Here is a 14,738-nt window from a genome sequence, read left to right as displayed (position 1 = left end):
GAAGTTACAGACAAAATGCATTCAGGTTCCATTTAACAGTTCAATATTGTTCAGAGCAACATAGTCCTATTTATGTAATACTGCCACCTTGTGGTTAATTCTATTCTGTAAAACTGAGAGATGGTTTACATCCTGCACATTTCCTGCACTTCTTATTTTGCAACAGGTTACAAGGGGTGTCAAACTAAATTCCCAGGAGGCTGCAGTGTGTCTATGGGCTTTTGTGACTTCCCTTCTGTCAGCTGCCAGTTAAGGCCTTGAGAACAAGGTGTGTAGTTTCATTAGTCGATCAATGACTTAAATGAGCACCCCGAAAACCAGCAGATGCTGCAGCCATTCAGGACCGTTTGACACGTTGAGACCGTTAAATAGTTTCATTTTTAAAGTAAGATGATTGATGTTAATGTCTCAACTTTTCTTTCTTCATTAGCCTTGAGAGATATATGGCTGTAAGTAGTATGAGATATTTATTGGCTATTACGTCATGTCCTCATGACCTCATGAACGACCTGGACCCAACAGCTCAGAGCCCAGCAACAAACTGAACTCCACCCATTCAATCTGCACATGAACTGATGGAAACGTTTAGACTGATATAGGTCGATATTGCAATGCAACTGATTTATCTTACTGTTGCTGAAACAGATTTACCCGTACAGTCACTTTAACTAAAACTGCCTTATTGTGAGCATTTTTCCCCATTGAGGATCTTACGCACACACACATAAGCACAATCCCATGTACAAGACAGGAAATACACAATTAACTTCAAAAAATGACAGCATTCATTGTCCTTTTATCTTTTAGTCATTTTTAGCAAGAAAGTAACAGATTTACGTTACTAATAGTTATGATGGCATAAAATCATATACACAAAACGTTAATTTAATAATCTTTTACGATTCACAAAGATGCAAAGGAGTGTTTCTCAACAGGCCCACAGTATAAAGATTTCAACAGAAAAATATTCTGTCAGTATGCCTTGTCATTTTTTTAACTAAAACTCATGATGTATTGAACAAAATGTAAAATGTATTGAAGAAAACTGCATGAAATAACAGCTTTTTAAAACCAGCCCGTATGTCTATTACTATACTGTGCCTTAGTACGCCGTTACACAGAGACAGCAGTTTCTTTTATGTAGGTTTTGACTGATACACAGGCATCATAGGAATTAGGGTAATCAATTATGCAATTAAGCAATGACATTTAAGAACTAACAACATTAAAAGCTCATGTAAACTCCACCTGGTTCAGAGATTCAGCTGGAGATTGCTTTTGCATTGCATCAATGCCTCTATGCTGTATTTTCAATGCTACGTCTATGCTGTATTTCTTCCTTTTCAAATGTCTTTTTCCTTTAACTTTGGAATTTCACATCCGTATAAAAAGCAGTGACAGGAAACCACAGAATTAAAAGGCAATAATTTCACATATTATTTAAAATGACTTCATCTCACCAATTTCACTAGTGAAAATTACTAACAGGATTTGAAAACAGAGCTCTGTAAAGACATACAGAGACCACTGTACCTCATGACACAACATTTTCCAAGGTGAATCACATTCAGTTCCATTTCCTTTGCTATAGGAATCCAGGAAACTATGGTATTAAGTTATTAGGTACACAGAAATGCCCAGTTTTCGTTCGACTCTAACAGAGTAGGCAACATATGTGTCCAGTAGGGACCATATGTAACTACCTCTGTAAGAATTGATTTAACGCTGAACATTTTACTGTATAGGGGTCCCCAATCCTAGCCCTGGGGCCGTCTTGTCCCCCCCCCCCCCCCCCCGTTACTCAGACTAATAATTTAGAGCAGTTTAATATACAGTTAACTCGTTTACCTGGTCTCTTTATAAAAACGGAAACCAGTAGACCCTGTGCCTTTCCAGGACAAGGGAAATCCTGCATAAGAATGTAACACCCCTGTAAATGATGTGCATATATCGAATTCAAAACTGTATTCAGAGTTTTTTGAACGTTAAATAGTGCCATACAACATTTAACCTGGATAATTTAAACCAAGTAAAATTGAAGGTTTAGGAATTCGGCAATAATAAAAATACAAAAACAGCGACTGCGTACGGCTACGCGCCTTTAGTACTACAACTACAGATTACACAGCCGATAAGTACACAGCAGGTGATCTTGAACACACAGTGGGGTATAGCCTACAGTCTTATAATACTAATTATAACGATACTACTACTAGTACTACATATAATACATTAACAGAGGAAGAGCAACAGCGAAAACAACACGATTAGCAACAACATTGTTTCCTTACAAGTTACCGTTAAATGGATTAACTTTGGCGCCAATTAATGGCATTATGGGGGGTTGCTGAAGCGTCACTTTTATAATTTCTTATAAACTGTATTTGAAACTGAATGAATTTTTATCCAGTCGATGACTTATATTTGGCTGCTTAGTTGAGTAGCCTCTTTTCTGAATTCAAAATTGTCTTCCTGTTAAACGTTTTTCAGCGCATGCTCACGACAGTTGCTTTTACTTTCTGTATTTCCTGCTTGGTGTTTCCACTCGTAAAGATGGCAGAAGTGAGATCCACATTGGTTTGTGCAGGTAGCTTTCCTGAGATTTTTATTATTTTTCTTTCTGTCGGTTTACACCTGTGCCATTAACTGTGCCGACTGTAACGTGTCTGTACATTATTTACAGTATTTATCTTCTGTTAATACATTGTTTTGCCTTTTGTGCTTAGCTGGTATTTCACGAGGTTGAATCCTACCTAGCTCGGGAGCTAGCCAGTAATTACAGAACGTAGCTAGCTAGCTAGCAAGCAAATGTGTTCTATCTTAAATGACAGTGTAAGCAACTAGAGTATTTATCATACGCCTTTCTTTTACTGCAGTGGTTTTGTTAAGCTCAGCGGTCTTTGCATTTGTTGAAGATCTCGATGACACGTAAGTGAACAATACTGGCTTGTTAATGTAACATTTATTGGTAATAACGTTCATTATTTAATTGTCTGTATCAGTTCGTGGCTTCTGTACTATTTTGAGATTATACTAGTGTGGACCCCATGCATTTTGCTTTCTGTATCGAATACAAGCGGGCTATGTTAAAGTATTGCCTTTTCTACGGCAACTTTAGTGGGGGCACCTGCATGTCCTTCAGCCTGCTTGTCACTAAAATTTATTTGTAACCTTGAGCTGGAATTCAGAAATTGACGTTCCATGTGTTAATGCATTCTCACAAATACAGGCTACAGATTTAAACGGAAGCCTGTGTAGCTGTGGTGTCACAGCACCACAGACGTCTTAGGCTGTGGTGTTACAACCTAAGACGTCTGTGCAGACCGTTGCATAACTGATTTTGATTTGCTAATTGATAAGTTGTCAGTTTTTGATCTGATATAGGGAAGTGATAACTCCATTAAAACTTTGAAACCCTCTTTGTTCATGCATTTCAAAGACCAATTCTTTATGTTCAGAAGAGATATGATGTCGTTGGTTTGCACATTTTCTATGCTTTTCATGTTTTGTGTGACTGATGGATTGGATTTTCTGTTTTCTCAGTTGTCTTTCATCATTATAACATATTATGAAATAACAGGTGCCGAGTTGGTTTTTATTTTAATATCGTTAGACTTGTCTGTAAACTGTGGCTTGAGATGTTTCATTAAAAAGCCTTTTCAATTTAATGCTTTGACTCATAGAAACTAGGCAATAATCAGCAAATGTTACATTTGCTCTGCATGAGCAATAATACAATGTTTTCTTCTCATTTTATATTTCCAATTGTAAGCCATTATTAAACATATTGTTTCTGGTGCAGGTTTAAGGATAGCAGAATGGATGATGTGTGGCTGGTGGATGTAAGTACTGTCTACTTATTCATGACCCAGCTATCTTGATGAGCACACCAACGAGTTTACTCCAGTGCTGCATTTCAGTTCATCCCAAACGGAAGTGACTGTCGGCTGCATTGTGTGTTTAGGATAAGTGAAGTCATGCATGCAGAGTTTATTCCCTCTCATAGACTAGGCCCTTTGCAAAGCCAGCTGTCCAGTTGGCACTGATAACAGCTTAGTCTAATGTCTGGTAGAGCTTGCCTGACCAACACAATGGAGTAGGCTGGCAGGTAAACAGGAAGGCATGAATTGATAGACAGATGGCAAAATGGACACTGAAGGATCAAAGTGTGCAGGAAACAATAGATACACTATATGGCCAAAAATATCTGGACACCCCTTGGTCTGGTGCTGTTTTTCACGGTTTGGGCTAGACCGTTTATTTCCAGTGAAGGCAAATCTTAATGCTGCAGCACACAATCTCATTTTAGATGATTCTGTGCTTCCCAAACAATTTGGGGAAAGCCCTTTTGGTATGACAGTGCCCCCCGGGCATACAGCGAGGTCCATATAGAAATGGTTTTGTCAAGAACGGTCTGGAAGAACTTGACTGAGCTGCCCAGAGCTCTGACTTCAACCTCATTCAGCACCTTTGTAAAATGGGAAGGCCAGCATCTAGTATGAAGCCTTTCCAGAAAAGTGGAGGTTGTTATTAGCAGCAAAGGGTGGACCATATTCATAATAATGCCAATAATTTTGTATGAGCTGTTGGATGTCAGGTCTCCACATACTTTTGGCCATGTAGTGCATGTACATTCCTGGGCAAAAAAATGAGCCATGCCATATTGAAATATTTTCTTCCTGCTGTTATTTAATCATAAATTCAAGGGCAATAATAGAACTGGAAAACAAATAATTAATTAGTATGGGATAGCTTTTCCATTAGATTTCCTTTGATTACTTAGTCTTTTGGGCAAATGTTCAGAAAGTCTCTTGCACAATGAAATATCAATGATGTTTAATAGCTTCCCACAGCTGATGAGAACTAGAAACTTTTTGTCTTACTTATGCTGAATTTGGGATATTTTCAAGAGAGTTCAAGTCTGGACTCTGACCTGGCCAAAACTTGAGTTTCAGGGACTTTCTCTGTAGCAACTTTTTGGTTGCTTTGGCTGTAAGGGCAGGAGCATGGTCTTGCTGAAAAATGACTTCTGATCTTTCCTGTTGAGAAAATAACGTGTGGATGCTAGGAAGCCATCCGTTCTCTAAGACTTTCTCGTACTCCTTTGCATTGATTGACTTGTCACACCACACCAGCTCACAGACACCATCAGATGAAAATGCCCCCCACACCATGATTCCACCTCCTCTGTGCTTAACTGTCTTTGAGATGCATTCAGTGTTCAGTGTTTTCCCTGATCTATGAAGGCAGCTGTCTGGAGGCATTCCATAGCTGGAATTTTGACTCATCACTCCATGGGACTTCATGGAACAAGTCTGACTCGCACTTCCCATCTTTGGCTGCAAAGTGCATTCTCCCACAAATGTTTTTCTGAGAGAGCGCAGTGGCTTTTTAGTGCATCTTGTTGAGACAAAACCAGCATCAGTCAGCCTTCTTAAAATTGTTCTTCTGGAAACAGTCTTGTTATCAGTAGTTTTAAATTCATCTGCCAGTTTCCGTGCGTTTTTCTTTGTTTCCTAAGGAACTAAAAATTTTTGTCGGTGGTTGTCGGCCCTTCCAGAGCCTTTCCTCCTTTCTGTGGAACCAAATTTCTCAAACTTCAGGCCTATTTTCTTGATTGTTGATAAAGACATATGTATTTCCTCAGCCTTTAGAATTTTGTAGATTTCGTAATAAAGCTTGCGGGCTTGATGAAGACCAGCTAGTCGATTCTTGACAGCCACATCCTTCAGAGGAAATATAAGAAGCGTTGTTCAGACTTATTTCACAACTCATGTTTAGGAAAATTAGGCATTGCTTCATAGAGACCAGCAGCTATTAACAATGATACAGACCTTTAGGGCTCTACTTTTTAAACAATAAATGCTCCAATCTGTTCATTTTTTATATTTTACAACCCAGGATATATTAATTTTGAAATTTTAGATAAGAACATGATTTACTTTTGCGATTTAGCCTATCTGAGATAATGAATATGTAAGCAAAAAGCTGAGAAGGCAGACATTTCAGTATTTTCAGATTATTCAGAATAAATCATATAAATCCATTTTGATGATGAATATTGATAAACAGGCTCAGGAAGATCAGAAAGCTGTTTTAACATAACGTGGGTATTTATATTACACTTGCGTTAATTCAGAAGACATTAATGACTAAAACAGCATGGCTCGTTTTTTATTTATTTTTTTGGAGTGTACTTGCATGTGGTGCAGTGGCCTGGACGTTTACTGAAGGATCATATAGACGCACGGAAATGGTCTCCTACAGCAACAAAAACAGGCAAGACTGACAGTTGTGACCACAGTAGAGGCTGCTTTTATTCAGTACGTGTGGGTTGTGTTTTGCAGTTCTATGCACCCTGGTGCGGATATTGCAAGAAACTGGAGCCTGTGTGGCAGGAAGTGGGGGCAGAGCTGAAGAGCTCTGGATCACCTGTTCGTGTGGGCAAGGTCGACGCTACTGCTTTCTCTGGTAAATACACACAATGGCAACATTTTTGTTCTTCCAGATATGCTAAGTAACATTAGGGGTTAAGTGACTTGATCCCTTTTTCCAGATTTGATCAAATAATTTTGTTTTTTGTAGGCTTGGCGGACATTAACATTTATGTTTGAAATGCACAGTGACATTAACTATGCCAACCTTGAATAAACGTGTTTAGGTGAATCCAATACATTTTGAACTCCTTAAGATGGACAGCTCAGATGAACAAATGTTAAGTATGTACTTCTAAGGATGTGAACCTGCAGTTTTGGTAAAACTGGATCTTCATAGGCCAGAAAACCTTAGTGTTTGCAATGGAATAGTGGACTCTTAAGGCTTGCAGGAGTATCTGTAAATATTCTTGGTTGTTTTAAGAAGTACATTACTGGCCAGAACTTATAAGACCATGGACATCTTAAGGTGCCCAGTCAAGACTGCCACAGCTGTTCACTGACAGGATTACTGTGTTTCTTAAATTGGTATAATTCTCTGTGATAGGTAATAGGGAATTGGCTTAGGGTTTGGTTAGGGAGTTTTGCTTGTGGGATAATTTTCTATGCAAATCCTTTAATTGTGGTAATTCCTATGAGATAACAAGGTTCATTCTGTCTTGGACTGCAATGCAATGGATCATCCTGGTTTTTATCTTCTGTAGTCATGAATCCTCTCAAGTCATCCTAAGAGACAGACAATGGTCAAATGGAACACAAAGGAAAAGGGTTACCATGGTTATTTGCCTAGTATTAGGGATCCCCTTTATAGCCCGTTGAGTTCCAGTGCTTGACTCATGATTTTTGGGCTGTTCGTTTCATTCCAAGATAATTTCACTTTATTGCAGCTGAACTGTCAGGCGGTAGGCTAAGCAATTGGTATACAGCCCCCAAGAGCGTGAGAGCTAAGTATACAAAATGTGTAATGTTAAACCTGGGAGTAACAATCCTTCAGGGGCAACCAAAATATCATGCTGTGTTATTCCTCAGTTGTATTGGATTATTCCCTTTAATCTGCAAATAGGAGGTATATGTAGATTGTTACAGATGCTAGGATTTCTAAGCATGAAGGGAAGCATCAATACTTCTGTTTTTAATCATCAATATATTCTGTTTTTAATATTCAATAACTGTGTCAAATTGTACTTTTACTGTTTTCTAGGTATTGCCTCAGAGTTTGGAGTGAGAGGCTACCCAACAATAAAGCTGTAAGTGTTCATAAGTTAACTGTAAGAATATAACATTATTTTAATTTGTAGCATAATCAATAAGTAGCATAATCACAAGCATGTGACCCTTTACTGTAGTAGGGGTATAATCACCGGTGGTGTTTTACTTTAAAATGACCCCAAGGTTTATCTGGCTCGTGCTGACTTATTGTTATATTAATTTGTTTTTGACTAATGTGAATAAATTAAAACTAACATCACTGATATGCCACCTGAATGATTCTCTAATAGCATAATTATGCTACATAATTTGCTGCCAGTTATTTGTTGCTGTTCTGTTGATGATATTAAGCTTTGTTTAACCGGAGGATTACCCAGTGCCCTGCACCTATGTGGTTTAACGACTTGGTCTGTGTGGAAGCTTGCACCTTGCAGCTCTGAGATTTAAGTGTTAAAGTTATCTATTTAGAATAAAGCAAATGGGAAGTGTAATAGAGGCATAATTTCATTTACTATATTTATTATTATCACAGAACAACTTGAAGCATGATAAATCTCTGAACAATAAAAATCACAAATAAGCAGCACGAAACAAAACGGCACTGGATCCCGCAAGCATTGAATTTCATGAAAACTGTACACGTTTCCTCAGAAAAGGTTCTCATGTCCGGTGATTTACTGTTAGCCCTGAGCAAGTATTCATGAACAGATAGAACACGGTGTTCTGCTCGCAAAGTCATTAGTTGTTATGGCCTCATTCGGTAGCTGTAACAGGATCATTTTTGCATCACTAAGCTCAACACTTGACAGGTGTTGAATAATACTGGTTTGGTTGATGAAGTATTGTCATGAGGTTACTGTGTAATAAAGCCTTTGAGAAAGGCTTCCATTTTCATCCTGGTTCATTAAAATAGGCTGCTTGTGTACCGCTGTAACCCTGGCGAACAGTCCTTGATGTATTTGTGAACCACGAGGGTCTACCTGTAACAACAGCAACGGCCACAGCAGCCCAGCGCTCCCCTTCCCTTAGAGAACCACTGACCCGAATCATCTCTTCATTCTCTCTGTGTTGAATGGGGAGGAAAAAAACAGGCACCCGAGTGTATTTGTGCTGCATGTAGTTCCACCAAGGCCTTGACCAGATGGAAAACACCACCCTGCCCCGCTAATTGGGGAATGTGAAACCGCATGGAGGCCTCTTATGCCTCGCGGTTAGCGTTTTATAACCGGCACTGTCAGATCAAGACTACCAATTTTGCACCATGTGGTGTGGGACCACATTTCGTGGCAAATGAGTAGTTAGGAAAACTTGTGTCCAGGTATGTTTTTAGGATTTTGGTCGAGTAGGAGGCCTTCAGTTTCCAGTTGTGCAATTAGAAATGTGCCGTGGTACTCTCCCTTTGATTCTAATTCCAGTTTTGCTTCTTTTCCCTTCCGTATCTCTCCCTTTGCCGCCGTAGATTAAAGGGGGATCTGACCTACAACTACAAAGGGCCCAGGACCAAGGATGACATCATCGAGTTTGCCAGCCGAGTTGCAGGGTAAGGGAGGTTGTTCTACATCTCCTTTTTCCAAGCGGTTGTTACGGGCTTCTCTTTCTTCTATTACACCATCAGTCTTTCTCTGGATCCCTTTACCTTGGGACATTTGGTTTACCTTTGAATTTTGAGAACAGTACAACTTTGTTGCACACAGATAACAGTCGTGAATCAAACTATGGATATGTTTGTGCAGTATAAAAGCAATTGAAAAGAGAACTTTGCCCTAATAAATTGTTATTGTATTTTATTGATCTTCAATAAAATCCCTCAATTGATCCCTCAGGTTAAAAAAACAAATGTTTTTGTGTGGTCTTCAGATAACTTGCTGCATTCTGCATCATAAACATGGCTCTTGCCACAGTGGATGATAGGGAATGTTAATAAAATTACTTTAACTAAACCATTTAGACAAAGAGCTAGCTACTGAAGACCTGTGTAAATTAAGAATGTGGCTGGTGTGATTGATTGATAGACTACTGGTTTGCTTGCTATCCGGGCTATATAAAGAATATCAAGACATCTACTGTGAGCCTGCCACCTGCTGCCTAAACACTAGTTTGACCAGCTGGCTATCAACTACATAACATTATCCAGCTGTTGCTTACTTGTAATAAGGCTGCTCTTCTTGTCCACTTTGGCCTTGCTGTTCTTTCAATTGATTCTTACACTGGAGAAGAAAGTTTCTAAAATGGCATTGTGTAGTGTTAAGTACTGATACCTGAAGAGGCTGATGAAGAGGCTAAGGTTGTTGCTGCCTTTCATACTTCCTCGTTGGTGTACTTGGTTGGGCTTGAAATTAAGTGTCCTCAAAATGAGTGTCCTTCGAGTAGTCTCCTCAAAATCATGCATTAAATTGCATTCCTAATGAAATTCATCCAAGCAATTGCATGTCCTTCAAACCTATCATTGCTGGTGAAATATGGCTAGCACAAGCAGTTCTTTTGATGACTTCTTTTCATGTATATTCATAATTTGTTCATAAGATGAATACTTATTAGGCCTATGTGGATTTGGATTCTACTGTGTTGTGCACTATTAATAGCCACTCTCCTTGCAGTTTCAAAGAACCATTTTTGAATCCATTTAAATCCAAAGGAACATTTTGAAATTTTGAATGTTTACATTTTAAACTTTGCGTATTAGTCCAAACTCCTGTCTGAAATGTTTTATGTAAATAGATATAGCCTACATTTCCTGGGCCACCAGCTTGAGAAAAACAATCTGGCTGAGTAATACATCTTATGTATTTCCCAGGTACTGTAGAAACGGCATTTCAGAGAGCAAGATTGCTATGAAGTGGACTGTTACTGGGCTGAAAGTGCTCTGCAGCCCAGTAACAGCTGAAGTTTTCTTTTCCTTTCTGCCAACAGAAAAACAAACAGAAATCTTCATCATTTGACCTCATGGTGGTGCTATAGCAGTTTTTTCTAAAAAAAATTTCCCGTAACAAACATATTATAAACCATATAGGCCTGTAGCATTTTTGCCCTTGTACTTAGTGATATGAAATATCACAATGAGTGATATGAAATATTACAATATCAGTTATAAATATCAGTTATAAAACTCAACAAGAGCCAGTGCAGAGAGGGTGTTTAGGAGAGGTATAGGCTCTGTAGTTCAGCTAGAAAGTGGCATTTTGGACTAATTACCGTACAGTTCATCATATTTTTTTGTTTGTTTTGAGAACCCACCCAAGCAGGGCATTACATTTGTCAAGTCTACTATTGTGGTAGTGAAAGTATGTCTTAAGCTCTCTGCATAAGCTTGTGAAAGGAAGTCTCTGTGTTTCTTAAAATGCTGCTTTGAGTGCCTTTCTAGTATGAATGTCGAAAGTGCAAATCAGCATTGGTGTCAACTAAAGCAGTTTAACCAGTGCAATTATCATGAAAGCCAGACTTCAGGTTCTTAGAAATATTGTTTGCACTGAGAAAGGAGTCATTTAACTGTTTCAGAAATAACTTAATTTTGTTGAAAAAGGAGATTTGAATGGATCAATAATTTCCAACAATAGAGTCTCCAAGTTGTTTTTCTTAAATAGCTGTTTGCTAAGGCGGTTTTCAGACAAGACATGAAATTGAGTGTTAATAAAGGGCTGTTCACAGTTGCTAAGATGTTGCCTCCTGTGTATTCAAAAATAGTTTCAAAAAACAATTCTGTATAGGAAGAATAGAGCATGCCATTGATTTCATTTTCATGACTGTGTCACTTTCCTTCAGTGGAGCCTTCTGTTTGGTGCAAGCCCTCTTAATTTTAACAGGTCCAGCAATAGGGCAGTTTTTAATGAATAAATAATTAGTCATGATGGTTTGATTTCAAAGGTTTTTATTTTCTGTGTAAAATAATGTACCTATTGTTGTAGCCATATAAATCCTCTTAATTTGTTTGAATGAAATAGACTGGCTAATGTGAAACCTTTTGTGCCCACAAGACCTCATAGGCTTACCCTTATACTTTTCCCAGAATGCACTGCTACTCCTCTCCTCCTCTCTGAATTTAATTTGCTAATAGATTTGTTACTTATTCCTTAAAAGCAGCTCTTAATCCCTTAACTACTCAGCCAGGCTTTAGGAATGGTCTGTAAGCTACGCTGTCTTTTTGTGTTGAATCGGAGTTTAAATCCCTTTTCCTTTGAGATTTCTGTGTGGTAAAAACACTTCAGGTGCAAATAGCTTCATTTTGTATTCTGGGAACTGGCAAGCAAGTATTATGTGAATTGTAGTACAGTCACTTCCACGTATTTCAGTAGAAAATTGTCTTATATTATCTGCACAGCCAAATGTCGATATTTTGAATGATGATCAGAATTTTCATTTCTGAATGTAGTAAATAACTGACAATTATAGACTCATTGCTCTTGCATTAGGCCAAGGAAATGCCATGTTCAGATGAATGCACTGATTATAAGCAAATACCGGAAAGAAATCGAGATTTCTGAACTGTGAAACTAGTTCCTTTTTAATTTGCATATCAAAAACTGAAAACCGATTAATGCAATATTTGGGAGTTTTGATGAAGTTACCCTTTAATTGACCCCTTTCATTTAAAAAGGTAACATTTCCTCCAGGTGAATGCGGGTCACTGCCAGACATGGAATAGGTGAGCTCTGTGCTCCGCCCGGTTGTGTGGACCAGCACTTTCCAGAGAGTCCATTCGCAGGCGGCTAATTCGGCCTCACCCTGCCTCCGGCTTACGCCAGGAAGCGGTCGGGAATTAGACGGCTTATTCACTGAATCCGTCCCCCCCGGCTTTGAGCCCCGGCCAGGGTCGGTTTCAGCAGGGCGTTGACTGAACGAGAATGGGCGGGGCTATGGAGTGTACAGATGATGACGATGATGGTGATACAGGAATAATGACACAGCTTTATCACAGTTTAATCTTGTTCTTTGCTTTTTCATTACCACACACCCTGCTACTAACCCCCCACCCCCCCCTTTAATTTTACGTTTCCCCATACTAATCAGGTCATTAGCGTGCATCAATATTTGCTGCTTCTCTGAGCTCGTTACTCTGTTTACCGTAATGTCAGTAATTAGATACACAGCTTTCTCATGTACATTTTCTGTCTTTATTTTTAACCTTTGTCCCTCGAGTTATGTCGCTGTTTAGATGTGTGGGTATCGGATCCCTGTGTTTTGACACGTACAAATACAAGTGCACTTTGAGTACACAAACGCACGCTCTGCATCACCTGCCAGCAGTTCAGTATATCACTCCGACGGCTCCACCAGGTTCCGGTGTTGACACTGAAAAGATGATTGCCGATGAGGGTAAAGTAGGATTAGATGGGATGGAGTGAACATAAATCCTATGGAAATCCTTGCTGTCCTTGAGGCTCTCAACAAAGGCAACCCTTTCCCCTGCAGAGCACTTCCAGCCCAGTAACAGTCCACTTCACAGCAATCTTGCTCTCTGAAATGCCATTTCTACCTGGGAAATATATAAGATTTATTACTCAGCCAGGCTTCAATTTTTCTCGAACTGGTGGCCGAAAACGTTCAGTTTGCCTCGATGTTCTCAAAGTCTCCACTAGATGGTGCTAGGTTTGTACAGATCGCTCTGCAATGCCCGTCTCCAGGCAGAGGCACCTCAAGTACTTGACGGTCATTATGTCTTCCAGTTTTCACTCTTCCTGAGCTCACGAGGGTTCGGTTGGTCATTCTTTATATACGAAACGGTCTCAGGCCATGCACAATAAGTCAGCTGTATCAACAAAAGGAGGTACACATATTTCATATATAGGGGACACTGACATTTTTGACCCCAGAGTTATTGCACTGCATCTCCAGCACCTGTAAGTGTACCTGTGTATTGCTCCCGTAGAAACAGAATGGAACGTTTTTTGTGTGTGTGTTCTTTATAGACCAGCGGTCCGGTCTCTCCCAAGTAAACAGATGTTCGACCACGTCATGAGACGGCACGACGTGCTCTTCGTCTACATTGGCGGGGACTCGCCACTCAAGGTATGTGGCTGCGGCTGCGGCTTCTGGAACATTCCGGGAATCAGCTGAAGTACACTTGATATGTACACCCTTGTTAGGAGATTACAATACACTGTTTGACCACGCTTTCCCACGTCCTGCTTTACCTATTATCAAGGGCTCATGTGGAAACAGTCCAGTAAGTCTCTTGTGCTGCAGTGCTTCTCTACCAATGAGGTGTTGGTTATAGCACGATGTGAGTTTTGACTATCTGTCAAGGAATGACCTATAGACGGAAGAGCGAAAATACAGGGCTCGTTTACTCTTGTACTTGTGCAATACACGTATTTGCAGTTGGGCACTAAAAAATGAGATAATTTGTGATCTCTGATAGTTTAGCAAACATTAGCCATATGGTCCATGTGCCGGGTGAACTTTTTCAAGATTAGATTATGGCCATTTTTAGAGTTTATTACATTGTGTTATAGACAGCGTTTCACAGTCAAGGGAGGAAATGGTGTGTAGAGGCGTGCGATTGTGTAAAATCTTTTTCAAATTTTAAATACCTGCTTTTGGGATCACCTAAGGCCTGAGGGCCTCTTTTGCCATTCAGCATTTGGTTGTGAGTCTAATGCAGAGTTTGAAAGTGGAAAAATCGTTACCCTCTCCCTGGGGCTGTTCTGTGCTGGAATCAAATCTATTTCTCAACTGATCACAGACTAATTCTGACTGGCCTGTGTGTGAGGATGCCGTGTTCTTTTTTTTTTTTGGCTTGGATATTTCAGGGATTGATATCAGCTTAATGTGAATGTAACATAACAGTAATGGTGTGAGAGCATCTTATTAGCTTATTATTATTATTATTAGCTTAATGTTCACCAGTTTTGCTTTGCTCTGCTGTGAGTGTTCATGGTGTAGAGCAGGGCTGCCCAACCCTGGTCCTGGAGATCTACCGTCCTGTAGGGTTTTCTGTCCAACCCTAACAAAGCACACCTCATTCAGAAGCTAGAGATCTCTTTGATCTGCTAATCAGTAGGCTCAGGTGTAACAAATTCAGGTTGAAATGAAAACCGACAGGACGGTAGATCTCCAGGAACAGGGTTGGGCAGCCCAGGTGCAGAGTGTTCACAAATT

General features: G+C 39.6%; 1 protein-coding gene across 1 annotated transcript in view; it reads left to right on the top strand.

Moving 5' to 3' along the window:
• The first annotated feature begins 2,447 nt into the window (after positions 1–2,447).
• Positions 2,448–14,738, top strand: part of LOC135252647 (protein disulfide-isomerase TMX3-like) — a 36,076-nt gene continuing 23,785 nt past the window's right edge. The window contains exons 1-7 of the mRNA XM_064330967.1: positions 2,448–2,587; positions 2,877–2,928; positions 3,803–3,842; positions 6,348–6,471; positions 7,636–7,681; positions 9,103–9,183; positions 13,547–13,646. Of these exons, the coding sequence (XP_064187037.1) occupies positions 2,494–2,587; positions 2,877–2,928; positions 3,803–3,842; positions 6,348–6,471; positions 7,636–7,681; positions 9,103–9,183; positions 13,547–13,646 (537 nt within the window). The 5' untranslated portion in view covers positions 2,448–2,493. The remainder of the gene's footprint in view (positions 2,588–2,876; positions 2,929–3,802; positions 3,843–6,347; positions 6,472–7,635; positions 7,682–9,102; positions 9,184–13,546; positions 13,647–14,738) is intronic.

This window comes from Anguilla rostrata, chromosome 4 (assembly GCF_018555375.3).
Source record: "Anguilla rostrata isolate EN2019 chromosome 4, ASM1855537v3, whole genome shotgun sequence".
Lineage (NCBI taxonomy): Eukaryota > Metazoa > Chordata > Actinopteri > Anguilliformes > Anguillidae > Anguilla > Anguilla rostrata.
This window is presented reverse-complemented; position numbering and strand designations above follow the sequence as displayed.